The 26,243-nt window shown below is 35.9% G+C and overlaps 1 protein-coding gene across 3 annotated transcripts in view; it reads left to right on the top strand.

Annotated features, from left to right (window-relative positions):
• The window catches only part of LOC142341437 (leucine-rich repeat-containing protein 71-like), a 38,205-nt gene extending 21,786 nt beyond the window's left edge, over nt 1-16,419 (top strand). Inside the window, exons 10-14 of one of the 3 annotated variants that reach the window (XM_075392376.1) lie at nt 263-369; nt 5,597-5,708; nt 6,239-6,357; nt 12,052-12,349; nt 15,829-15,905. In XM_075392376.1, coding sequence (XP_075248491.1) covers nt 263-369; nt 5,597-5,708; nt 6,239-6,357; nt 12,052-12,349; nt 15,829-15,836 — 644 coding nt within the window. In that variant the 3' untranslated portion in view covers nt 15,837-15,905. Of the gene's footprint in view, nt 1-262; nt 370-5,596; nt 5,709-6,238; nt 6,358-12,051; nt 12,350-15,828 lie in introns of all 3 variants that reach the window. The other 2 variants (XM_075392375.1, XM_075392377.1) reach the window with 2 other exon arrangements.
• The last annotated feature ends 9,824 nt before the right edge of the window (nt 16,420-26,243 follow it).

Here is a 26,243-nt window from a genome sequence, read left to right on the forward strand (position 1 = left end):
TGACATGACTTCTCAAAGTAACCATTTTTACATCTCACTTTTACCTTTCAAAATTTCGGACCTTTTTCTTCTTGGAGCCGCCGTCGATTCTATTGGTTCTTGTTGCAACCCCCCCTTCACCTCCCCGTCCGTCGGCAGCTGAATCCACCGCTAACTCTACCCCCTTGAGACCCCACTCCACTAAAAAAAATCTGTCATAATTAGCTCCTATTTCAGATGGAAAAAATGTTTTCCCTTTACCAAAGTCTTGGTGTTTTGTCAGATCCTCCGCCAGTGCAAGTGGACCCAAAGGCAGCTGTGGGAAAACAGCAGAGAGGAGGCAAGACTACTCCTAAGGGACCCAGGGGATTCAGTCAAGGAGAAAATGAGGTACACTCATTCTATATTACACCCTATTGTATTTTTTATAGAGGGCTATGAGCCACTTAGCATACCTTAGTTGGTTATGTTTTATTGTGAAGTTAAGATTTTTTAAGTTTTCAAAGATTAAATTTCTTTTCGCTTAAATTTATCGCCCCTTTTATTCTTGAGTTGGGCGCTGAGAAAAGGCAAATACAGTGTTGCTCCAACATTTTTTTGAGTACTCAATGTTAATTGTTCTCAAACAAAGTATGAGGCAGTTGATTGACTCGTGTTTATCTTTTTGTGCAGTTTTTTGCTCTACACTATTTGTTTGTTGATTGACTTCTATTACGCTTGCCAGTTCGCCTACTGCCACTTTTCTAGTCAGATAAGTGGTCCGACTGCTGCTTGTCATAACAGCATGTTGCATAGAATACAGAATATACATACTAAACTCTTAAAACAGCAGTATATACATTCTGCCGAGTTTATAAAAACTGACATGCATGAAACAAAATGCAAAAATGATTCAAAGCTCACTTTGGGCTTTCACCAAGTGTTCTTGTTTGTTTAATAGCCGCACAGCGATAGCTGGGGCTATTATTGGCCTTCTCTTGGTTTTTTACAATTCAAAGAATTTGAATTGTATTGGGGCGCTGTCTTTTTACGACTCGAAGAGGAGTATTGGAGAAGTCCTTTTTTTTTTAATCAATTTTATTGGAGTGATTTTTAAAGCGGGAAATGAAACGCGTGAAAAAATGTTGAGTGGTTTTTGTGCTGAACAAAATTGAAGAGTGGAGCGAAAAGAGAGTGGTTTTTGTTCATACCGCTGTTTTTGAGAGAGCGATAAATTGATGTGTGAAAAAATTTTCTCTAAGCGAGCGAAATTTTTTTGTTCACATGCGGCTTTTTAAAACCGTTTTTTTTTGTTATTTTTTGGTTTAGAAGTCTGATTATGATATTGTGTGATGCTTAGGGTTGTTTTAATAGTGGTTCGTAAGTTTCTGGTCATTAATAAGATTTTTATACCATTTTGCTGGTTTTTCAGCTATTTTGCTGAATTTTAGGCGAATTTTAGCAAATATTTGCGTTTTGTTTTGTTATAATGCTTTGTAATGGCTTTGAATAGACGCATGTTAGTTACTGAGTTTTTAGATAACAAGTGATTACATTTTCTTAGGTTTGAAACGATTTTTTTGTTTAGAAAAATGACAATAAACTGAAAAATTTTGAATTATTTTTCTTAATTTTTTGCTGTTTTTCGTTTTTTTTCTAAACTTAGAAAATTTTTTCAGCCTATTCGACTGTCCTATTGTTTTCGAAGTCTTCCAGTACTAATTCGCTCCAATTAACGTTTTTTGGGTCTATGTGCTCCCGTGAAATTAAAAAAAGCTCAATTTTCTCTATGATTTTTTTTCAATTTTTTTTAAATGCCTTTTGTGTTCTTCAATTTTTTATAGCATTTGGGGATGCTTTTAGTCCAAATTAGTTGTCTTTGATGCGTGTTGATGATTTTGATTTCAGTTTTGAATCATTTTGTTAAAGATAATTGAGTAACTTTTATGAAGAGTTCCGCGAATTTTCGTGTTTTTTTGGAATTTTTGCTGAATTCTTTTGATTGTCTGCTTTTTGCTAGTTTTTAGTGTTCTAGCTTTTGATAGGAGCTTTTCTAGAGGTTTTGTTGAAATATATTTAGTGCACTTTTCAATGACAAATATCACTAACTTTTCTTAATCACTAACTTTTTTTCTATTTTTTTCGTTCTTCGTTTTTACTCAATTAAATAGACAATGATTTGGATTGGTGGACACTTGACCAGATGTAGTATTAAAAATTTTTTGAAATAATGATTTGAATTCAGCATAATGGTATTTGATTCATTATCTGTGGCCAATTTTTTGTTTTTTTTACAGAAGATATTTTTGGTTTTGTTTTTCATTTCCTTTCTTTTACCTTCGTTTATTCTACTTGAAATTTGTTTTCGGTTTTTTGTCTCAAATAGCAGTGATTCAATGAAATTAAACTAAACCTAGTGCATGGGTTTTCGCCAAAAGTTGTTTTTAAACTTGCAACTCGATGTAAAATTTTTATCACGTGCTTTATCGTCTTTTCTGGTCAGTTATTTTTTTTGTTCTTTTTCTTTTTTTTTGTTTTAAAGTGACAAGTGTTATTCAGTAGGATAAGCATTATGTTATTTATTGTGGTCAATCAGTAGAATAAGTTTTGTGTTTGTTAGAGGCGTTCGTTTTTTTTCTTCGAGTCGTTTCCGGAATTCTTCCGGCTATGTTTTTTTTTAAGATCTGTTCACACATTTTCATGATTTTTGAAGTCAAATTGGAGTAGTGATTTTGGTCACGCCGAAACAGGAAATGGAGCGAAAAAGCGAGTGGTTTTGCGGCGTGAATTTTTTTCGCTCTAATTTTAAAGTAGAGTGAGAAAACGGTGTTTGAACAAAAATTCGGTTTCTCGGTAGTGGTTTTTTGTTCACATGCGGCAATTTCACTCTGATTTTTACTGTTTTTTCGATTTTTTGGATCGGATTTTTTTCTAAATGGTTTTCCCAATCCATTCACAGCTCATTCAAGGCCTAGTTTTTTGTTTGAATTAAATTTTTATTTCTCGCTAGTGGTTTTTTGTTCACATGCGGCGTTTTGACATTGATTTTCTGTTTATTTCTTAATTTTTTGTTCTGATTTTTTTTTAAAATGGTTTTCTCAATTCACTCATAGTCCATTCTAGGTCTAGTTTTTCTGTTTAGTCAATGAAAATTCTTTGAATTGTACGTCAGGACTTGTCCTGCTATGTTTTTTTATTTCGTCGTCATGATTTTTGTTACGACCATATGACGTCAGAGCCACTTTTTGTTCATTCGTTCATGCAATTTCAACTGAATTGCATGTGTGACGTCATTTTTCGCTCTTAGTGGAGCGAGTTTTTTGTTCATGCGCGTGATTAAATTTTTGGTCACACTTGACTTACCTCACTCTCAAAAATGACTTCCTCACTTCGAAATTGACTTTTATTTACTTTAATTCACAGAGATAAGGTCAAATGGGTGTGTGTCACTCTAAATGAATGTTATTTGAGATCAGCTAATAGAGGCAGCAATAACTTATACAGATTTTTAATCAAAATGTAACAGATCAGCCCTCAATGAAAAGACGAATTTTTTGGTCTGTCTTTTTTACTGTTTTTTTTAGACTGCTGATCTACGAATCTATTGCGGCTATTTTCTGGCAATCTGCCAGCTTGTTTTTTTTAGAATCACTGCTGCCTCCCTTATTTTAATTATCTCCTCATTTAATTTCTAATATTTTATTCCTCCTCACAAGAAGGTCCCACATAACAACCCCTCAGTTGTTGTTTTTGGCAACCAGGGCCAGGAGCAAATCAGAAGAGATCTGTATTTCTCAGTACGTTTGCCATTTTTCGGGCTTCTCTGATTCCCATACCTGCAACCTGTTGCATTCACACATTAATTTAAACGGTGTCCTGCTTTTTCACCCCTATTCATTTAACCCCCTATTCTTTAACCCCGATTTATTCAGCCCTGTATCATTTAACCCCTCTATCTTTTAATCCATCTATCATTTCAACCCGATTTTAATCTTTCTATAAAATAAGGATTATTAAATTAGCAATATAATCATTTGGTCATGCCTCGCGGGCCATGGCCATGCCTCAGCAGCTCATGGGACTTGATATGAAACTATCACAACCGAACGTGGGAATATCTGCTCAATTATGACAAAACATGCTTTTAATGACGACTGCTAATTGGCTGAAATGATAGAGGGGTGAAATGATAGAGGGGTTAAATGATGTGGTGTTAAAATATGCGGGGTTAAATGAATCGGGGTGAAAAGAAGTAGAACCATTTTAACAAGAGTCCTGGGTCGTTAACTGTAGGCGGGGTAAGGGAGGGTTGTCTAGAAGCTGAATTTGTTAAATTTAGCGGGTGGTCAGGTCACTTTCATCTAACAGATAGAGATCTATTATGATATTGTTTCATGAGGCGATTTATTCCAATGCATTGTTTTCATCATCAGCAGCCTTTTTTATCTTAGTATATTTTTTTTATTGTGTAGGACATGCTTAAGGAGCATTTTGAATACCGCTTTTATACACTGCTTGAATTGTGATTAGTTCAGTTGTTAATAAAAGTGGCTAGATAATTAACACTTAAGCTGCGTAAATAACTTTAATGCTGACTGGTGTGGGGACAGTCGGCAATTGGTGCTGACCAGATAGAGTGCAGTTGGCACTTAGCGGTGGCCAGATAAAGGGCAGTTGACAATAAGCGCTGACCGGATAGCGGGCAATCGGTACTTAGAACTGGCCAGATAGAGGGCAGTCGACAATAAGCGCTGACTGGATAGCGGGCAATCGATACTTAGCACTGGCCAGATAAAGGGCAGTCGACAATAAGCGCTTGAGAACAGAATTAACTCAACCCATGCTCAGATGAGGGGCTAAATGCAGACTTTTAATTTTAAATTTTTACATTAGCATAGAAATGCACATAAGGAAAAACCGAATGCTTTGTTAATGACTTATTACTGTTTTGAGCTGAGAGTACCATGCGAGCGAACTCAAGTGGCGGGTACTCACTATTATAATAATAAGTTGAATGAATAGAGCACAAAGTTGGTTTTCTTTTACAGTTTAAATCCTAGTTACCTAAATAAGTAAAATAAGTAAACTGTAGTTGAACCTCTTGTAAGATTATATGAAGACCCTTACTCAAGGTATGGCCGCCTCCTTTTTGCCAGGTTGCGATAATGGAGGTTACAACTACAATTTACTATTAAAATTCAAATGAAAGTGGCGCGAAAATTGGTTTCCTTTCCATTTTAAATCTTGTCTATGTTAGTCTATGTTAAGCTCTTTTACCAGCATTTTAAGCCCAGACATCACCTGCTCTGCTAACGTAAGATATAATTGAACCACGTTCGCCGTTTGATAGCAATTCGATCGACCGTAATCGAATGTTACAAAAGGTGTTAGATTACTACAAAGTAAAGCCTAGTGTCCAAATTTGTTCGACTACCTTGTTTTTAGAGCACTGAAACTACCACCACTACTAGTACCATTCAACCAAACCGTCAATAATTAACTATTGAGTTCTATTCGGTTTTACAAAAATGTGCCCTTTCTATTTTTTAAGAATTTATTGAGCTTTCCGGCCTTTAGGGGCAATTTCTGGGTCAATCTGTTGATTTTGTGTGCGAAATATAAGATTGGATTTTTATAGAATTCTGACAACTACGAGCAGAAGCATCCTTTAGACGATGAGGTTATCTATGAGGATGGAGATCTCTGGCTCAAGATCGCAAACAGATCCATCATATCCCTCAATCTCAACAGTAAGAACTCTTATCAAGCTCTATTTTCGGTAAATGAGCTATTAAGTTAACGTAATGAAAAAGTCTATAAATGATCATCAATATATGGTCATGAGTTTAAGTGATTCGGTAAGTGTCTAAGTCTGTCTGATTTTCAGGTGCTATGCTTTTGCGGTGACAATATTACCCCAAATTAACTAGTTTTCCGACATCGTAAGAGCCACTTACTTATATTTCGGTCAAAAATTCGATAAACCCTTTATTGATCTTCTACAAATTTGTATCAACCACAAGAGTTGCTCGATTGACTTTTTATGCTGAATTATTTTTGAAACCGGTTTCTGTTTGAAATTGGAAACTTAATCAGAAAGCGTAAATTGCTAATATTCAGAACATCGAGGTCAAATGTGACAATAAACGTTTTTCGTGTGGAATCTATTAAACATTTCTTTTCATCAATTGGCTAAACGAATAAGAAAGGATAGTTTGGCGATATATCTGTTATATGGTCAAATATGAGTTGAGGGTGAATGGGTGATATTTGTGTTTAGGGAACAAAGTGAGTGAGAAGGGGGCGTATGAACTGTTGCGTGCTATGAAATATCAGAGTAGAATTCACACTCAGGGTCCCAAAAATGCACCTGTTGGACTCATGCGACTATCTCTCTCTGTTAGTAATACTCACTAAAGAACTCTTTCTTGATACGCACACGTGCAAGTTTTAAAACGCCGAAAGTCTCCAGCGCCATAAGTTAAAATGCCAGAAGTTCCTATATACATTTCCAGAAGCTGACTTCCAAAAACTTTGAGCATTTTCAACCATTCAAGTTGCGTGATTTAAGCAAGGTTACGTGACTCTGCGGTTCTCAAACGCAAGTTCTCGCATGACCTCAAGCAGAGGCGCCTAACCTATACGTGAAACATTCACGTGTAAGTTCTGAAATGGCAGATCTTAAAAATACCAAATTCTATTGTCAGTGCCAGATTTAGAATTTGCAACATGGTATGTCAAGCAAAGTTTTGTGACTACTCAAGTTACTTGAATTTCTGATTTTGATCTCAAAGTGTATCGCGGTTCTCGACGAATACGATTTCCTCGGTGACTTTCTCAGAGTCACGTAACGCTTGCTTTTCTTACGCTTGGCTTACTTTCATAGTGGCTGATCTGTACGCTCTTAACATTGCGTCTAATCAAACTAACATTGCTTTGGAAAAGCGAGATTCTGTTTTCTGCATAGAAATTTGTGACCAACTGAAATTGATGATTGCAACTTCTATTACGCTGTTTTCATTCTATGTTTTTGAGTATTGGGAAAATGTGTGCTACGGAAATAAAACAGATCTGAAGAGAAATTGTAATTTCAACAAGATCGATTTGATAACACTTTTTTAATAGCCGCACAGCGATAGCTGGGGCTATTATTGGCCTTCTCTTGTTTTTTTTACGACTCGAAGAGGAGTATTGGTTTTCTTAAGGTTTTTACGACTCGAAGAGGAGTATTGGTTTTCTTAAGGTTTTTTTTTTTACCGGAAGTACTATTCGTTCAGACGATGTTTTGACCTGAAAGCGAAAGCGAGTAAAATTGCAGTGTGAACTAATTTTTTCTGAGCGAGAGAAGTTTTTTGATCATGCGCTGCGTTTACTGAATGACTTTTTGACATTGAAAAGTAGTTTTTGACTGAATGGCACATATAGATAACCGTTTTTAGCCGTTTTTACGTCTAAGTGGCCTAGTTTTTTTGCTTGTAATTTGGTTTTTTGTAGAAATATTTTTTAATCGATGCTATGTTGAAATGTAAACCCCGGAAATTGATAGCACAGTATTTTGCATAGCCTGAAATTGCGTTTCAAATGCGAAATTGGCACATATTTCTTGATTTTTTAGTTAATTTTTGGCTTTTTTTCTATTAATTTCTTCATTTTTGGATCTTTTAGCTGTTTTTTGTCAAAAATCAGTTAATTTGGCAACTTCCCTTTGATAATTCATATACTCATTGCCTCTTTCTACCTCGATGTAATTTTGTTTCCTAAAATTGTACATTTGCTAATCCGATTTTCGTAGTTTTTTGACAATTTTTTTCAATTTTTTGTTTATATTTTGCTTTTCATTACTAGAATTAGTATCTTGGGGAATATGAGGGACTTTAACTTCGTTTCAATGAAAATTCAATCAATTTTTGGTGTTAAGTTTTTGAAAACAGATAATTTTTTTTCATAAATGCAGTCTTAAATATTTTTTGACCAATTTTTTGCAAAATATTTCATTGTTTCGTATGTCTTGAATTCTGCTTTTTCTTGTTTTATTCTCTTCAGCAGGTTGGATTTTTGTCTCGAATGACTCGTTGTCTTTTTATGTCTCAAATGCTGATCAATGAAATGTACTCCTTTTTCTTGATTTTTTTAGATTTTTAACTTTCAAAAATCAAGAATTGGTCTTTTTGTTGCGGTGTTCCTAAGATTGTGTCCATATTCTTCACATTCTCGTTTGTACCATTCTAGATACGTCCTGGCACCTACTTTTGTATTCGTTATATTGATTTTTTCAGTTGAAAAATTGAATGAATACAGCTTTTTCTTAGATCTCGGTTTCTTCGGTTTGCAATTGATTTAATTCAAAACAAGGTGGTACTGGGAGTTTGCTAGAAAGTCTTTTCCAAAATTTCGATTTATTACTATTCATTGCAATTTTCTTCCGGGCTCGCTATTGTTTTTAGACGATTGTATGCCTTTGAATATTATTCTGTTGCTTTTGTTTTTCTCTGATTAATTTAATTTTTGAATTAGTATCATGTTGTCTAGCATATATACAACAAGGAAGAATCATGTATTATTTTTGTCTTAATTGCCGTGATTAGAAATCTAATTGTAGTGGTTCTCTGATTCTTAAGTTTGAGCACTCTTTTTTGAATAATTTTGACTTTCCTGTCTTTTTTGAAAAGTTTTTATCTGCCGTTTGCTTTCGCGATCTTTTTGAGATTAGAATCATTAATTATCTGAGGGCAATTAATGGCCCTGTCAGCTTTGTCAGGCTATCAGTTTTTTGACCATCCTAAAAATTTCAGACTTTTTTAACGTTACCAAACGTTTTCAATAATAAAATTTTGCTGCATTTTCTTTCTCTTGGTGACAGTGGCTTAAATTTCACCGATTTTTAGATGAGACCCGCGGAGGTAATTAGTTAATGGTTTAGTACAAAAGGTAATGGCTTCAGCTTTTTGTGAAGTTTTGGTGCTTCGAGTCGCTTCCGGAATTCTTCCGGCTATTTTTTTTTAACCGGAAATACTATTCGTTCAGACGATGTTTTGACATAAAAGCGAAAACGAGTAAAATTGCACTGTGAACTAATTTTTTTGGAGCGAGAGGAGTTTTTTTATTATGCGCTGCGTTTAGTGAATGACTTTTTGACATTGAAAAGTATTTTTTGACTGAATGGCACATATAGATAACCGTTTTTAGCCGTTTTTTCGTCTAAGTGGCCTAGTTTTTTTGCTTGTAATTTGGTTTTCTGTAGAAATAATTTTTATTCGATGCTATATTGAAATGTAAACTTCGGAAATTCATACCACAGTGCTTTAAGAGCCTGAAAATGCGTTTGAAGTTTAAAATTGGATCATATTTCTTGATTCTTCTGTTAATTTTTGGCTTTTTTCTATTAATTTCTTTATTTTTGAACCTTTCAGCCGTCTTTATGTCAGAAAAATCAGTTAATATGGCAACATCCCTTTGATAATTCTTATGCTCAACGCCTCTCTCTACCTCAATGTAATTTTGTTTTATAATATGTTAATCCGATTTTGGTAATTTTTTTTTTCAATTTTTCTCTTTTTTTTTGTTCGAGTTTTGGTTTTAATTACTAGAAATAGCCTTTTTGTGCAACATGAGGGACTTTAATTTCGTTTCAATAAAAATCAACCATTTTTGGTGTTAAGTTTTTGAAAAGCAGTAAAATTTGTTTCATAAATGCAGTCTCAAGAATTTTTCGACCAATTATTTGCAAAATGTTTCAATGTTTCGTATTTTTAAATTCTGCTATTTCTTTTTTTCTGTTCAGGAGGATGGATCTTTGACTGGGATGGCTCGTCGTCTTTTCTTTTTCTTGAATGCTGAACAATGAAATGTGTTCGTTTTTCTTGATTTTTTAATTTGTTTTTTAACTTTCAAAAATTAGCCTTTTGAGAATTAGCCTTTTTGTTACGGTGTTCTTGCATTGTGTCCATATCCTTTACATTCTAGTTTGTCTCGTTCTAGCTTTGTTCTGGCACCTACATTTATATTCGCTATATTGATTTTTTCAATTGTTAAAAATTGAATGATTTCAGCTTTTTCTTAGATTTTCGTTATTTCTTTGGTTTGCAATTGATTTTATTCAACTTAAGGCTAGTACTGAGAGTACTGAGATTTTGTTAGAAAGACTTTTCCCAAATTGCCACTTATTACGGTTTATTGCAAGTTTTTCCCAGCGTTGGTATTGTTTTCAAACGATTTTTTGGTTTTTAATTTTCTTTTATTTATGTCTTATGTGATGAATTTAATTTTTGAAATAGTATGAAATCATGTCTAGAATATTAATTCAACAAGGAAGAAGTACGGGTTGTTTTTATCTTAATTGCAGTGATTAGAAGTCTAATTGTAATGGTTTTCTGATTCTTGAATTTGAGCACTCTTTTGTGAAAAATTTAATTTAGTTTCTAAGATTATTAACTGCCGTTTGGTTTCGCGATCTTTTTCAGATTAAAATCATGAATTAGTTGAGGGCGATTTATGGACCTGTCAGTGTTTCAACCTATTAGTGTTTTGAGCATCCTAATTATTTCGGACTTTTTAACGATTTGAATAGTTTAAATCTTTGCTGCATTTTGTTTCTTTTGGTGACAGTGGTTAATTTTCACCAATTTTTGGATCAGAGCTGGGTAGGTAATGAATTAATGGTTGCATACAAAATTTAACGGCCTCAGCTGCTGTTTTAGTTTCTTTGTGAAGTTTTGACGTTTCGAGTCGCTTCCGGAATTCTTTCGGCTATGTTTTTGTTCTCACAAAAATGACTTCGTTTGAAATGGTTTTTTATTTACTTTAATTCAAAGAGATAAGGTCAAAGGGGTGTGTGTCACCCTAAATGAAGGTTATTAGAGAGCAGCTAGTAGAGGCAGCAAAAACTTATACAGATTTTAAATCAAAATATAACATATCAGCCTTCAATGAAAAGACAATTTTTTTTGGTCTGTCTTTTTTACTGTTTTTTTTGAGACTGCCGATCTACGAATCTATTGCGGCTATTTTCTGGCAATCTGCCAGCTATGTTTAGTGTAATTGGCAAAGTTGAGACCAGGTCAAGCAGAGTTGAAGCGAAGACCGACAATAATCAGCGACGCATCAGAAATAGTTCTCTTGCTTTTTTTACACCAACTATCGGCAAAATGACATGACTTCTCAAAGTAACCATTTTTACATCTCACTTTTACCTTTCAAAATTTCGGACCTTTTTCTTCTTGGAGCCGCCAGTAGTGGATAAAACAAGGGATTCAACCACCAGTAAAATTTGTCCCTTTCTCCTAACGCTAATCGCGCATGTCGAATCGGGCCAAATTTTACTGTTTGTTGAATCCCTTGTTTTATCCACTACTATATATTAGCTCTATATTCACTTCTTTTATATTTTAAATCTATCATTTCTTGTCTCACTTAGTAGTTCAAAATGACTTCGTTTGAAATGGTTTTTTATTTACTTTAATTCAAAGAGATAAGGTCAAAGGGGTGTGTGTCACCCTAAATGAAGGTTATTAGAGAGCAGCTAGTAGAGGCAGCAAAAACTTATACAGATTTTAAATCAAAATATAACATATCAGCCTTCAATGAAAAGACGAATTTTTTGGTCTTTTTTACTGTTTTTTTTTTGAGACTGCAGATCTACGAAGCTATTGCGGCTATTTTCTGGCAATCTGCCAGCTATGTTTCTAAATTTACTGTTAAGTCCTTTGCTTTTTCAGAGAATTTTATAAGCCTTATGCATTTAACATGTAAAGAATTTTATAAGGCTTTTTGGATCTTTTCCGTTTGTGCCCCCATCTTAGTGGGTGCATATTATTTGCACCCCCAGACGTACGTGCCATAATTTTAGATAATGATTCACTAGGTAACGACAGGTGCTCTGTAACTGGGGGTGCATAACGTACGGGGGGCACAAACAGAAAAGGTCAGGCTTTTTCATTAAACATGTATTCACAGAATTAACGGAAATCTAGTTTTGCATTTAAGCTGAATTGGGCTTTAAAAGTGATTGAAAAGGTTGGTTTATATATGATGTGTTACATAAATTTTATAGTCATTGTATCGCTTTTTGTTATCAAAACTGGTTAAAATTTGAAGAGCAATTTGGTTGACGAGAACCACTCATATATGCGACATCTAAATGCCATAATGGAAGAGAGAGACGTCACTGCAAAGAACAAAGTGCAACCCCCCACCAGTGCATCGGGGGGAACCCCTGGGGTCGCTTTGAATGTATCCGGACAACCTATACAGGCTGACAAAACTTCCACAAATAACGAAAGCGGTGGAGGATCTATTAGCTCTGCAGCTACCACCCGCGCGGGTTCAAGTCTGGGTCAGGCCCAAAGTCGGGCTTCGAGTAAAACTACCCTCGGGGGTCGAGGGGAGCCAAAGGGTCTGTTTCGCGATCACAACGATAGTTTAGATTGTATTAGGGTTTCACCAAAATGTTGCTCAGAACAATTCACTGATCACAAATTTCTGTCCAATTGAAAGATATTAGGTCACCCCCTATCACAACCCTAGATTTAACATGTAAAGTATTACATTTGCACTTGAAACTGTCTTTACCGGTCACAATGTGTTGATAATTGATTGAATCTGTCTGTTAAATATAAATCCATGCGTGGTTTTCGGCCACCTCAGTTTTTACCATGTCAAAATTTTGGCTGTCAAAATGACATACTCAAACGTGACACGGCGGCAGCGGGAAAGGCTAATGTTATGAGTACTGAGCTCGTTGTCGTCGAAATAATTTAAGTCCAAAATTGTCAAGCCATGTACTAAATAGATAAGACAAATGAATAGATTATTTTGTTAATCTCCTATGCGTTTTTTGTGCTGAAGATTGGAATTGGTTTTAAGATAATTTTTTAGCGGTTGACATTTAGACTGCTCTGTCAAAATCTCTTTTATTCAGAAATTTAAGCAGCTTCTCTGACCACGTGCGTTTATTGATGACGTAACAGCGGAAAGTCAAATTAAACGTGTGCTAGTTTCAATATTATATTTAATTGCTCTCAAGTTTGTTGCAGTTATATTAGTCCTGTCAGTCTTATGCGATTTTTCGCTCAACCGATTTTTCGTCTGACCCATTTGACTTTTTGGTCCTCAAAAACGGGATAAAGAGGTAGCGCCCAGCGGGCATTAAGTTCTCCCCCCCCCCCCCCCCCCCCCCGTGGCTAGCTACTGACGAAGTCAACCGCCCGCCGGTTGTTTGAGAGCAATTCGACCGACGATAGATAAGACAAATCAACAGATATGAATTTTTTGTTCATCTTTTTTGCGTTCTTGTGCTGAAGAGTTTAATTTGTTTTGGGATATTTTTAGATGTTGAAATTTATACTGCTCTGTCAAAATCTCATTCATTCAGAAATGTAAGTAACTGCTCTGAATCACGTGCGTTTATTAATGAAAGGTAACAGCGGAAAGTCAAACGTGTGCTAAAAAGTAGTTTCAATATTATAATTAATTTAATCTAGTCGATTATAGATTTTAATCCCAGCTTCGGGCAACAATGTTTTTATTGTTCAGACCTTTTAAAAATGAAAGAATATATTTAAGAGGCAAAATATTCCAAATTTTGTCTTGTCCAATCGTAGGAAAAAAAACAATACTTTGTTACTCTACTCTATTCTTGATTCAAGTTTGATTCAATTCAAGATTTTAGTATGAATGGAAAGTGTGTAGCACCTGAATTTTGTAGGAAATATGAAGAAAATTTTGAAGTTTGTAAGAGCTCTCGAACGCAGGACATAATTGTAGGGCTCCAATTATTTGGGCCCTGTTGGTCCATTTGTACAACTCTTTTCGCGTGATGATTTTTGTCCGATTAAGTAGACTTCTCTTACTCGGAAAATATATAACGACGGAGGGCTACTTGAAACTTTCTTTGCCATTGTGGGCTCTAACTATAGGGTTCAACAAATAGGCTGCAGTATAGGGTTCAACGCGAGGTATGTATAGAGGCTGTACACACACACACACACACACACACACACGCACACACACACACACGCACACACACACACACACACGCACGCGCACACACACACCCACCCCGTCCACACACACACACCCCGACAACTTTCACCCCGTCCTCTCCTACTCGACCTAGAGATTTGGATCCCCCTCTCGTCCAGCCCTCCCAACCATGCCCCCCTCCTCGCTTGACCCCAACTACGCTATTCCCCGCCTAATGCTAGCATCTCTGAGCCCCAGCTGGCCTACTACCATGGCCAACCAATCGCCGGTTGCTTGAGAACATTTCCCCCGATGTTAGTCGGTTATGCTTTTCAATTGTTTACCTTTGTTTGAAGTCACAAAAAAATCGTATACTTTTGTAATGTAAAATTTTGCGTGAATGAAACACATTCATAAATTTTAGATATCAGACTGTGATAGATAAGAAAACAGCTGAACGTTTCTTTAAATGATGTTTTGTCTCTGAAATTTGTTTACTCTTGATATGATATACTCTAATTCATAAACATAGGTTAAATGTTGCAAAAAAATTGACTTTTTTGATCCTTGAATTCAATTGAGTAGCATACTTTAAATTTCATTGAGTAATTGGATTTACAAAGTCGAAAACTAGCGTATTCTCTCACAAACTGAATTTCTTTGGCAAGCTTAAGAGTTGTGTTGAAACACTTACAAGAACCGTCTTGTCATATCTGTAACTAATTTGGTATTTGCCCTCTTTAGATATCTAAGAGCCGTTTTTCAGAATAACCACCGCAAATTTTTAACTTGCTGAATTGTAATTTGCTGGCCTCCTTAGGCTTAAGCTGGCTACAGATTCTCATTTCTGTATTTTGAGAGCAATTCGTCTTATGTTTAATTGCTCTCAAACGAAATTTGTAGCAATTATATTAGTTCTTTTTACGACGATTTTTGTCTGACCCTTTCAACTTTTGGTCCTCAAAACCAGATAAACAGGTCAAGCCCGTCAGGTAAGGCCGAGCAGCCTTATGTTTCCGAAGTACGCAATTCTCCGACACTGTTTTGAAAAGACAACTTCTTAATGTGAAGGGTGGTTCTTAATCTTAAAAGTTTGACCGCCGTTCCCCCCTCAGTCACCCCCCCCCCAACACACGCACACACACAACTTTCACCCCGTCCTCCTCCTCCACCTAAAGATTTGGATCCCTTCTCGCCCAGCCATGCCCCCCTCGCTTGATCCCCACTCCGCTATTCCCCCACTAATAGTAGCATCTCTGAGCCCCAGCTGTCCTACTACTGTGGCCAACCAATCGCCGGTTGTTTGAGAGCAATTCGCCCGACGTTAAGCGGCTAGGTTTTTCAATTGTTGACCTTTGTTTGAAGCCACAAAAAAATCTTCTACTTTTGCAATGTAAAATTTTGCGTGGATGAAACACATTCAAAAATTTTGGATATCAGACTTTGATAGACAAGAAAACAGCTGAACGTTTCTTTAAATGAATTTTTGTCTTTTGTCTCCAAACTTTGTTCACTCTTGATATGATATACTCTAATTGATTAACATAGGTTAAATGTTGCAAAAAAAATCGACTTTTTGATCCTTGAATTCAATTGAGTTCGCATACTTTAAATTTCATTGAGTAATTGGATTTACAAAGTCGAAAACTAGCGTATTCTCTCACAAACTGAATTTCTTTGGCAAGCTTAAGAGTTGTGTTGAAACACAAGAACCGTCTTGTCATATCCGTAACTAATTTGGTATTTGCCCTCTTTAGATATCTAAGCGTCATTTTTCAAAATAACCACCGCAAATTTTTAATTTGCTGGATTGTAACTGGTTCACTGTAGATGATTAACAGCGGCCAGGTGCAGCAAAGTCATTGATGTCCATTGTTTAGAAGACAGTCATTAATTTAAAAATGTGTTTAGGGAAATGAAGTATCCCCAGAATCGGAGACTTATCAGTCTATAATGAAGATGTGTGCTGAGAAGGACCCTCTGAGAGCACCCGCCTCTGCCAACAATTCAAAGTCACCTGAAGAGATAGAAACACAGTCCAATGTAGGCTCCACAGGCAGAAGGTAGATAGATACACTGGGCAATTTAGTATTACTACTCAACTTGGAACTGTTTTCTCAGCCCATTGTAGAATGTTAAATCAGTCAATGTTAGGGAGTATCCTTTGATCTATAATAGATAGTGTTAGTTTTTAGGCTACTGGTTTGACATTTCAGATTATTTTGTTTTGGCACCAAAGTGTTTGTATGACTCATAGTTATATATACATTGTGAGTTGTTATTGTTCTGTATTCACGATAGTGTTACGGGCAGAGGAAACATCCTTGAAATCTTTTAGTTCAAACTAATTTTTCCCAAATTTGTATTGTATATTGGATTGTAAATGAGAACGTAAATTGTATATAATTGTAAATTGTAAAATATAAATTTTAAATAGACTGAATCAAATGTACATTTGTTATATCGATATCTGAGATTGAAATTTATTTTTGGATCTTTTAATTTTGTACATTGCTAGATGATCACACTCACCAATATGAAAGAGAGAGAGAGAGAGAAAGAGAGAGAGGGGGGAGGGAGGGAGGGAGAGGGAGAGGGAGAGGGAGGGAGAGAGAGAGAGAGAGAGAGAGAGAGAGAGAGAGAGGAGAGGAGAGGAGAGGGGGAGAGAGAGAGAGAGAGAGAGAGAGAGAGAGAGAGAGAGAGAGAGAGAGAGAGAGAGAGAGGGAGAGGGAGAGAGAGAGAGGAGAGGGGAGGGAGGGAGGGAGGGAGAGAGAGAGAGAGAGAGAGAGAGAGAGAGAGAGGAGAGAGAGAGAGAGAGAGAGAGAGAGAGAGAGAGAGATCTTTTGAAATTTTTTGCAGGAGAATTGGGATCTTTTCCGTTTTTGTGCCCCCCAGGTTAGTGAGGAGCATCTTATTTGCACCTCCAGACGCACGTGCCATTTTTTTACATAATTACTTACCATGTATTTACACGTGCTCTGTAACTGGGGGAGCACAACGTACTGGGGGGCACAAACGGAAAAGATCCGAAAATTGTTAGCTATTTTAGTCCTGACTTTTTAATGAGATTTATTGTGTGATCATGGATGACTTTTGGTCTCCAGAAAGTGGTTGAACACGAGTGTGTTAGGTCTCTGAGCCATTCTGTAAAAGCGATGCTAGTTTTAATGTATGTTTTGTTTAATGCTGCTGAGAAGACATAATTTCGTGAACACCCCTCGTACCTGTCGTTTGAAACTTTTTCGTCCGTTAGTTGGTTGTTTTTTTTTATTTCTTCGATGAAAGGAGTTGCAATTGATTAGTTGCTCTCAAATGAAGTTTGTAGTAATTATATTAGTCCGGCTGGTATTTTTGTGCAATTTTTTGTGCTACCCATATTTGGTTTGATAATGTTTTTTCCTCCGAAGAGTTGACGTTCGTCCTCAAAAATGAGCTCAGGTAAAGCCCAGAGAGTAGTAAATTACCGAGACGTTCTCTCAGAGCCTTAATATTCTCAAAATTCAGATTAAAATCCGCGAGCTGACGCTAGCTTCCATAGGCCGCTGCTAGCAACTGATAAAATCAACCATTCATCAGTTGTTTGAAGGCATGTTTTGTCTTCAAGCAATTGTTTAAACGCATTTTCCCACCCATTAATTTTTCTTGATATGTGCACTCAAACATGATGGGTAGTAGTGAAGAAAGACAATTGCAAATGTTCTGAAAGTGTTTTCAATTGTACGCATTTCGCTTTTTGTCAATATGTGAGTTTGTGAAGCGGGATAAAATAGTAAAACCCGAGGTCATCCATCCACACACATTATAGATTTGATAGTTTTTCAAGATAATGTTCTGAGTTTACTAGGAGCAAATTTTGCATAAACGATGCATGAGCTTTTTATTGAAGCTCATGACAATTTTTCGGCTGTTATTTGAATCGTTTGGTTTTTGATGGAAAATAATACTCTCATTTATCGCGTTTAATAAAAAAGATCCCTTGTATTTATAAGAGCATGTTTTATGATCTGCTGGGCAAAGATTTAATAATAGCTGCGAAGCGATAGTGACTATAATTGGGGACATCGTGGTTTTTCACAATTCAAAGAATTTGAATTGTATTGGGGCACTGTGTTTTTTTTAAGATAAGTTGACACATTTTTCAATGACTGATCTTTCAAAACGGGATAAACAGGTAAAGCACGGTAGGCATTAGGTTTCATTAGAGGCCCAAAGAGGGCTTTATTAGTCCATAAAGTGCATAGAGTGGTGCAGCTGATGGCATCCCTAATTGTGGTGCAACCCTAATTTAAGGTTAAAAATTCAATTTTAGGTGTTTTTGGGCTCAAAATGGTGCAATTTTTCATTTTTTTTTGTGATTTTTTTGAATGTTTTGTTTGATTATTTTAAAATTGAACATATTAAAAATTGATGAAGGCCTTTTGCGAGACAAAATTACTTGTTATGACAATTTTATAAGCTATATGTTTTGATACTACAAACACAAACACGCAAAAAAATACTAATTTTTGTTATTTTTTAATTTTTTTTGAAAATTGAAATGCTGGTCTTTTTTGAGTTTTTTCGCTTCAGGGGCCAGGGAATCTGCGTATGATTTGATAGTAGGACACTGTATAGTTTCTAGTATCAATGGATTGGTCTCAACATTTTAAGGTCTCGAATTTTAGCATTTTTGTATACAATCTGCAATTTTTTTAAGGTTTCCTAAAATTTTTGTCAATGTTTGTTATTTGTACATTCTCAAGTGCCAGAAAATCTATTCCATGGTCTGATAAAAAGTTACTGCACGGTTGTTAAGTTCAGTGGATTTATTTTTCTACAATTTAAACTTTCGAATTTTAGAATTTGTTTGGTAAAGTTTGCTATTTTCATTTTTTTTAAATAAAACATTTGTCTTTTATTCAGTTTTTCTTGCCTCAGGAGCCAGATAACCTCATCCACAAGGGTTTGATAGTTTGTTAGTATTTAGTTGCTTGGGGGCAATGGAATGGTTTTCAACATTTTAATAGAGCGAAATTCTATATTTTGGAACTTAAAATTTTTTCTGAAAATTATTGCCTATCGATCTTTGAGCCAATGAATTTTTGGAGGATTTGAATAGGGTTACTGGATAACCTCGAGAGACACAGGAAGTATTCTGAAGATATTATTATCACAAATTTTTGCAACATTTTATTAAAGTTTGCGATTGATTTCATTTAAAAAAAATTGTTTTTTTTTTGAGTTAATCGCTCTTCAAGGTCCAATGAATTTTTTCCAGGTCTTCAATATAAAACTGGACCGATTTCAGAAAGAAAAATTGGTTCCGAACATATTTTTGAAATAGGTTTATTTAAAGGGATAAAATTTAAAGGTTAAAGCTTAAAGAGTTTTAGCAACAAGTTGATTTTTGTTTAGTTTGTTTGATTGCTTTCGTTTCTCAATTTTTTAGATGATTTTGTTTGTGTTTTGGCTAACATTGTTCAATTGATCTTCTGGTCAGGCAGAGTACTTCTAAGTTTTCTATTCAATTCTTTGAATTGTACTTCAGGACTTGTCCTGCTATGTTTTTTAATTCGTCGTCTCCATCGATGATTTCTTCGACCTGACTTCCTGCTTTTATGTCAAGTGTGTGACTTACCTCACAAAAAAATGACTTCTGAACTTAGTTATGAAACTTTAAAATTTGTGAATATTTACTAGTTAAAGATCATTAGTGTGCCTCTAAGTAGTGCCAAACTTTCATGCCCTAATTCTTGAGTATTTTTCTTGAGTTTTTGATTTCGAATATCATTTTGTTTTGAAAAAACCCATTCGGGGCGTTTTCCTTATAGACCATATGTGTCATAAAATTGACAGTCCGAATCTAACTCAAAAAGTCTAGTGGTCTATTAAAGGGCTGGTTGTCTCGATTTGTCTATCTTATTTCTTTAGTTGTTTCAATTCATGGAAAGCCACAAGCGTCTATCGCGGCTATTTCCGGCAATGTTATTCGAACGAAGAACAAACAATTTAGGAAACTGCTAAGCTGGTGGAATGTAAGTTTACTTTAAAAATATTCATTGATTAATCTAGTTTACCATGAAGGACTTATTCTAACAGATAGTGAAGTTATTATTCATTTACTGGTCAACTGATATTTTTAAGAAAGCCCGGCCACAATAAAAAACCATCTGAGGATTTGTCACTCGTCGACATAGTGTCAGTTTTAAATTTCAAGCTCCCATTTCGGTACATAGATATCTGCAGAAGTGCGCGGGTCAATTTTCAGAACAAATTCTCTTGAAACGACCAATTGAATGTTCCGAAAATGCCGAACCTTAGAACACTATCAAATTGCTCTCGAGTAGCTTTTTCTTCCCTTTAAATAGTTTTTTTGATCAAACTTTTCGAAATAATTTGACAATTCTGTTGACGAGTTTTTGAACAAAGTAGATATTGAACACTTACCCTGAATTACCTGATGGCACTAGATGCTTCTTTCTTTTTCAAGTGGCCGATGCTCGTCTGATTGGGCTGTGGATTGACCAACGACGAGCTTCTCTTCAAAATGAATACCAACAAGTTTCTAGCTTGAAGTTGTAGATTGGTCTCTTATTTTGGTTGTACTGAGAATATCGTATGTTTCTTAATCATAGCGCCACAAATTCCTTAAATTGTTTTCTTTTTCTTAGCGTTAGACCAGACACTTCGCAATGGAACTCGCTTTCTCTTGTAAAGTATAATCTACTACCCTCGAGTTTGTATCCTAAGAGTAGTAGAAGAGCCTGGTATATCACTCTTTGTTACTCAGATTAGTAGGCGTGCGAAGTTAGCACTACTCTAGTTCTTTTTAATGAGTGTTTAAGTATTTACTGTTTGCTGGGATTTGTAGAGGAAAGTGCTCCATCTCGGAACTTCAAATTAATGTCGACATTATTTTGCTGCCCAACTAATTGGTAAAATTTTGAGATCTTTTCAGCAATTATAACTTTAAATTTCTTGCTGGCGTGATCTGATAATCTTTTTTTTCGACCTAATTGGAGGAAAAATTTCATATGCACACAGCTTTAAACTAGATATAATTTAAAACTAACACAATCTTCTACTTAGTTTTTGTTGTATTTCGAAAATTGAAATCTGTTCCCTGGTTGTATAATGATCACTTTTTGCTGAAGTACTTTTGATTGACTTTTTAATGAGAAGTGAAAAAGCACTGCGAATATTACTTTTCACAGCCTGGTTTTGTTTGCTTCTCGGCAATTTCGTCTGCTAGTTACCATGAAGCCATTTTTTCTTGGCATTTCAAAATTAACCTGGTAAACTACCTTGATAAATGGTTTGAGCAACATATATTGAGTATTTAGTTTGTCTCGGAGTTATTTATGTAAAGTTGTCTTCTGTGTTGTTCCTTTCATTTTCAAGTTGAGAGAGAAAATTTATACATTTGCATCAGCCTGTTTTATGCTAGCCTCGAGTCTAAACAAAAATTTGATTTTTTACTGGGTCAAATTAACTATAAAAGATTAAAAGAAAAGCTGACTCTGCTCAAAGAATTGCACGATGTTTTTCAAAATTTTCGTCACTTCAATTGGTCAAGAAAAAAGATACTAAAATAGTGATCGTCAACTAAATTTAACATAAACAATATTGTTTTGATCAGCTGGAACAACCGAAAAATTACAATCGTTGTGATGAATTTTTGTAACCCTTGCTTGGCGATTTCAATTAGAGTTTATGTAAAACTTTGTTGTTGACCTCGGCAAATGCCTAATTTAGTTTATTTAACAGTTCAGGAAGCTCAATATTTTCAAAAAAAACAATAAAGCATCCATAGTAAAGCAATGCAGTTTTGGAACTTGTTTTGTGTTACGAGGAACATTTTATAATTATTTTAAGGCTTGTTTCTGCCAATTTTTGTACTTTTTTTTTGCTTTGATAGAGTTTTTCCGCTATGTATTAATGTATACTGAACAGTGAACGTAAGTTATTATCCCCTATTCATAGCTGAACAAACCTGAAAACACCCTTTTTTTGACAACTTTTGTTTTACTGTGAAACTCGGATGGAGCTCATCAACTTTACATGGTGATTTATTGTAAATGAACTTTCGGACAAGACAAGCAATCACTTATGTTTTGGGAGTATATACTATCAGATGGGTGAAAACTGTTTGTGAGATGTTCAAACAAGCTAAAGGTTTTAGGTCACTTAGAAATGTCAGAAGTTTGAAAAGAAAAGCTTAATTTTTGAAATAATCTCCTTTTTCAACATGATGCTCCTCTGAATTAATTGAAGGTTGTCAGAAATTTTCTCGACAAAAAAGAGCGGGAGGTATAGAAATGGTCAGCAAATAGTCCCGATTTGAATCCAACTAAAACTGAACAATTTCGAAGCAACAGTTACTAAAATAGACAGTTTTCAATTTTTGAAGAAAAAGTGTCGAAAAATTGACTCAGATGTTTTAAAAATTTTGTGTGAAAATTTTACAAGCAGTCTATCTGATGTTTGAAAAAACTTAAAAAAAGGTAATGAATCGTTACTAGAGAACTGATTTGAACTCAAATTGTTGTTTTATTTGATGTCTGTGGGGTTTTTTGAAAACTATTCAGTTGTACATAACTTTTTGGTATCATATGGCTAAAATAATATGGAGGTAGCTAAATTTATACATACGCATAATAGATTTTACCCTTCAAAAGCTTTTTTGTGACAATATTTTGAATTTATTTTTGAAAATTTCAAGACTTTAATGAACAGTTATAAACGAAACAAGTTATTTTATACTTTCTCTCTCCCACAAATACACATTTTCTTCGCCCTACATACATTTCCGTCCTCCCAATCCCTATCATTTCCTGATTTCCATTCCGCCAACCTACTTCAATTGATGCCCTCTGTAGTTGGTGATTTTATTGAACAAGTCAGAAGTGGTTGATATTTATTCCATTTTTATTTATAGTAAGGGATTTCCTGTTTTCGACCTTAACGTGCGTGCCAATGGCGTAAATTGTAATGTATATTTAGAGCTTGATTTGCTACCATGAGTGCGACTTTCAGAAATACAAGCATTGATGAAAACTGTCTTGGTGCGCAAGACTTAGGCCGAAGAGCATAATCTTTTTTGCCGTTTCCTAATGTTAAAAACGGACCTTCAAACTTGGTTGACTTTGACTGGAAAATTTTTGATTTTGTAGTTTGAACTTAGACATTTTACACTTTAGCACGGTTCAAGCTCTAGTTTTGATAACTTCACAAGATTTTAATCAAAAACATTACAATCACAAAAGATCCAACTGATTTTTAATCTCTCCCTAAAAGTGAGGATGAGATGAGAATCCTCCTGAGAAAAATGCTTGCATGGGATGCCTAGTCACGAATGATGGGCTAGCCTTACTTGCAGATTTGAATTTGTCATTTCGAAGACTGGCTTTTAATGGGTGTCTAGTAATTGTTGGATCAATATAGTATCTTTCAATTCTGCATTAGTTTTAAAAGAAATGAGTAGGTGCTCCTCTAGGTGAAATTTAAAGCACCAGTAAAACAAACACCTTGACTTAAGATTAAATGCAGGGCTTGGTATGCCCTTGCTACAGATAGTTTTATAGGAACGTTAAGTTATCCCCCAAGTGTCAGTAGTTATACATAATAATCAAAAGTCAGCCACCACAGGTTAAGTTTCTTTCTGTCGCTCTCGAAAAACAAATGGGCAACCGGACAAACATTACATTTCTCTAAGTTTTACGAAATTCACTGATTAGAGAAAACTTTAACTCTATAAAACTTCTGATAAGTGAAGCATCAAATCCGCAACAAACATCACTGATTAGTGATAGCCACAAGCACAAATATTGCAAATAAGCGTTAAGCAAAAGCATTAGCTGAGCACAATAAGCATCAGCCTCATTGATATATTGGTTTTAACATAACATAACTTAAAATAGGGCTGTTAGAAGGATACACAGTGCAGTTACAGTGCAGTAAGAGCTTTGTAAAATAAAACAATCTTCTAACAGAGTCATCATGCCAAACAAGTCCAAAACCTCATCAACAGCAAAGAACAGCCTCAAGCAACAACTTCAGCTGAATGTGATGGAGTGGAACGCAGTAAAAGAGCTCCTCGAGCAATAAAGCAATCGTAACGAAGATTCAAGCATACTACGCGAATTTTTGGAACTCTTGAGGTTGCCAAAAGAGCCATTAGACACAAATATCAGTGTACTCATGGAGCTACAGCTAACAACGAAGAGTTGACAACACTTGCTAATGATCATGCCGAAAAAATATATTCACAATGAAAGATAAACGAAGAGCAGAAACGAAGAATGGACGCAAGTGACACTGAATCTGCTCTTAATTTATTAGCATCCTAATCTACAGAGGAGCCTTTACGCAATAGAGCATTGAAATATCGGTTTGCAAGCCGAAACAATCAGGAGACTAGCACCTCTGTCTCATTCAACTCCGAAGACCCTGATAATTCAATATCGACTCTGAACATTGAGGAGAGAGGGAGGAACAGCAAATTTTTCTCAGGTGCACTGAGAACAGATAAAACCTGGCAAAATTCAAGTCGATCAAGAGCAGAGAACCATATTCGAGAACAGAGCCGACATGAAAAGGAGGATAGCAGAGCAGTGCAATCTCACCAACCAGGTTCTTTTCACAACAATAGCATAGCTGGTCCAACCATGAGCCATAGGTACACACCGCAAAACAATCAACAACCAATGGACAATTGTTCCGGACCTGATGGACACTATACAAACGGCCATAACAACAACCTATACAATGACTTCAATGAGTTTCCCGAGTTCTCCTCCAGACTGCATGCAACACCAAGCACTGATTTTCTAGTACACATTGAGTTTGCCTAAGATATCAATTGATAATTTTACAGGTGATCCTTTGAAATGGCACCAGTGTATCAGTTTCTTCAAAGCAACCATTCACAACAACAGTGGTCTCTCAGGTGCCCGAAAAATGACTGCCCAAAAATCTGTATTTCATAAAGCAAGAGATTTCATTGGTGGATTCTCCTACAATGGGGACTATTAGCATGATGTTATCACTGAACTGACCAGGGAGTTTGGTAAACCACAGCATATTGTCGCTGCATGTTTGGATGAATTGGAGAAACGTCCAAAACCCAGATTAGACGAACCCAACACTTTTGTTAGCTTCTCATCTTTCTTGAAGAAGCTGGTACAAAACCTCTGGCTTCACAATTTCGAAGATGATCTCAAGTCGTCGGCCGTTCTGAGAACGGCCAGAGACGATCTGAACGCTACCATGATAATCAGACGGAATCAACACACTAAAAGCCAAGCATTGCTTCAACCTAACTTTACCCACTTTGCTGAGTGGATTGACTCCTACGCAGAGGCGTGCGAGAACATCTCACCACAACGGAACCAAAGAACCAGAGAGTACAGCCCTTCTAGGATTGGCCCAACAAATGTGTCATGTCAACTGTGCTCAGAAAATCACAACCTTGGCCGAAATCCCTAATACTTGAAAAAGTCAGTGTATTACCGACAGGCTTGTGTCAGGATTTTCAATCTTTGCCCTAACTACCTAGAAGCTCAATCAAGGACTTTGTCAATTAAAAACAAGATACTTAGGACAGATGCAATGGCTTCCATCACTCTACACTCCATAGAACAGATGCAAGGCAGCAGCAAAAAATGCACCACCAAGTGAGAACTGGAATTAAATCTCACAAAACAGTATCTTCAGAAACCAAACAAACTAAAACCAGTCAAACTATGGACGTAACTTTAATAATGAAAACCAAAGGCGGCAGACCGGTTCGAACTACAACCAACAGAATGGACACAAGAACAGACAAGATAGATCCAACAGCAGCACTTCACACAGGGTTCACTGGAATAAAAATGGTTTTCACCATCAACCGATTAACACGCAGAGGAACAACAACAGACAGCAGAATAATATTCTGCGCACTGTAGCCCAACGCAGGCAACTACTCCGCAAAAAAACTACACTTGCAGCAACCAGCTGTAAAATTCTTGGTTCAGACCTCAGATACAATTGCAGGCTATACCAGTAACACTTTTCAACAGATATTTTGGCCTCCAAACCTACGTACTGCTGGACAGTGGCAGTGACAAAGCACAAATAACATAGAAGGTTGCCGCGGTACTTCAAGTTCAACAACACAAAGACATAACACTACCACTTGCTTTGTTCATGGTGAACACTCAGTTAAAACAGAAGATGTCGTGATCGGAATAGAAGCTTTGTACAGCAGTTGGTCTGTGATCAAAATCCCTGTGAAATCAACAGCTATGGACGAGTTTTGGTTGCAAAAAATTAAAGTTGAGATGTTGAATGAGATCCGCATAGAC

Source organism: Convolutriloba macropyga, chromosome 6 (genome assembly GCF_964194025.1).
Source record: "Convolutriloba macropyga chromosome 6, txConMacr16.3, whole genome shotgun sequence".
Classification (NCBI taxonomy): Eukaryota; Metazoa; Xenacoelomorpha; order Acoela; family Convolutidae; genus Convolutriloba; species Convolutriloba macropyga.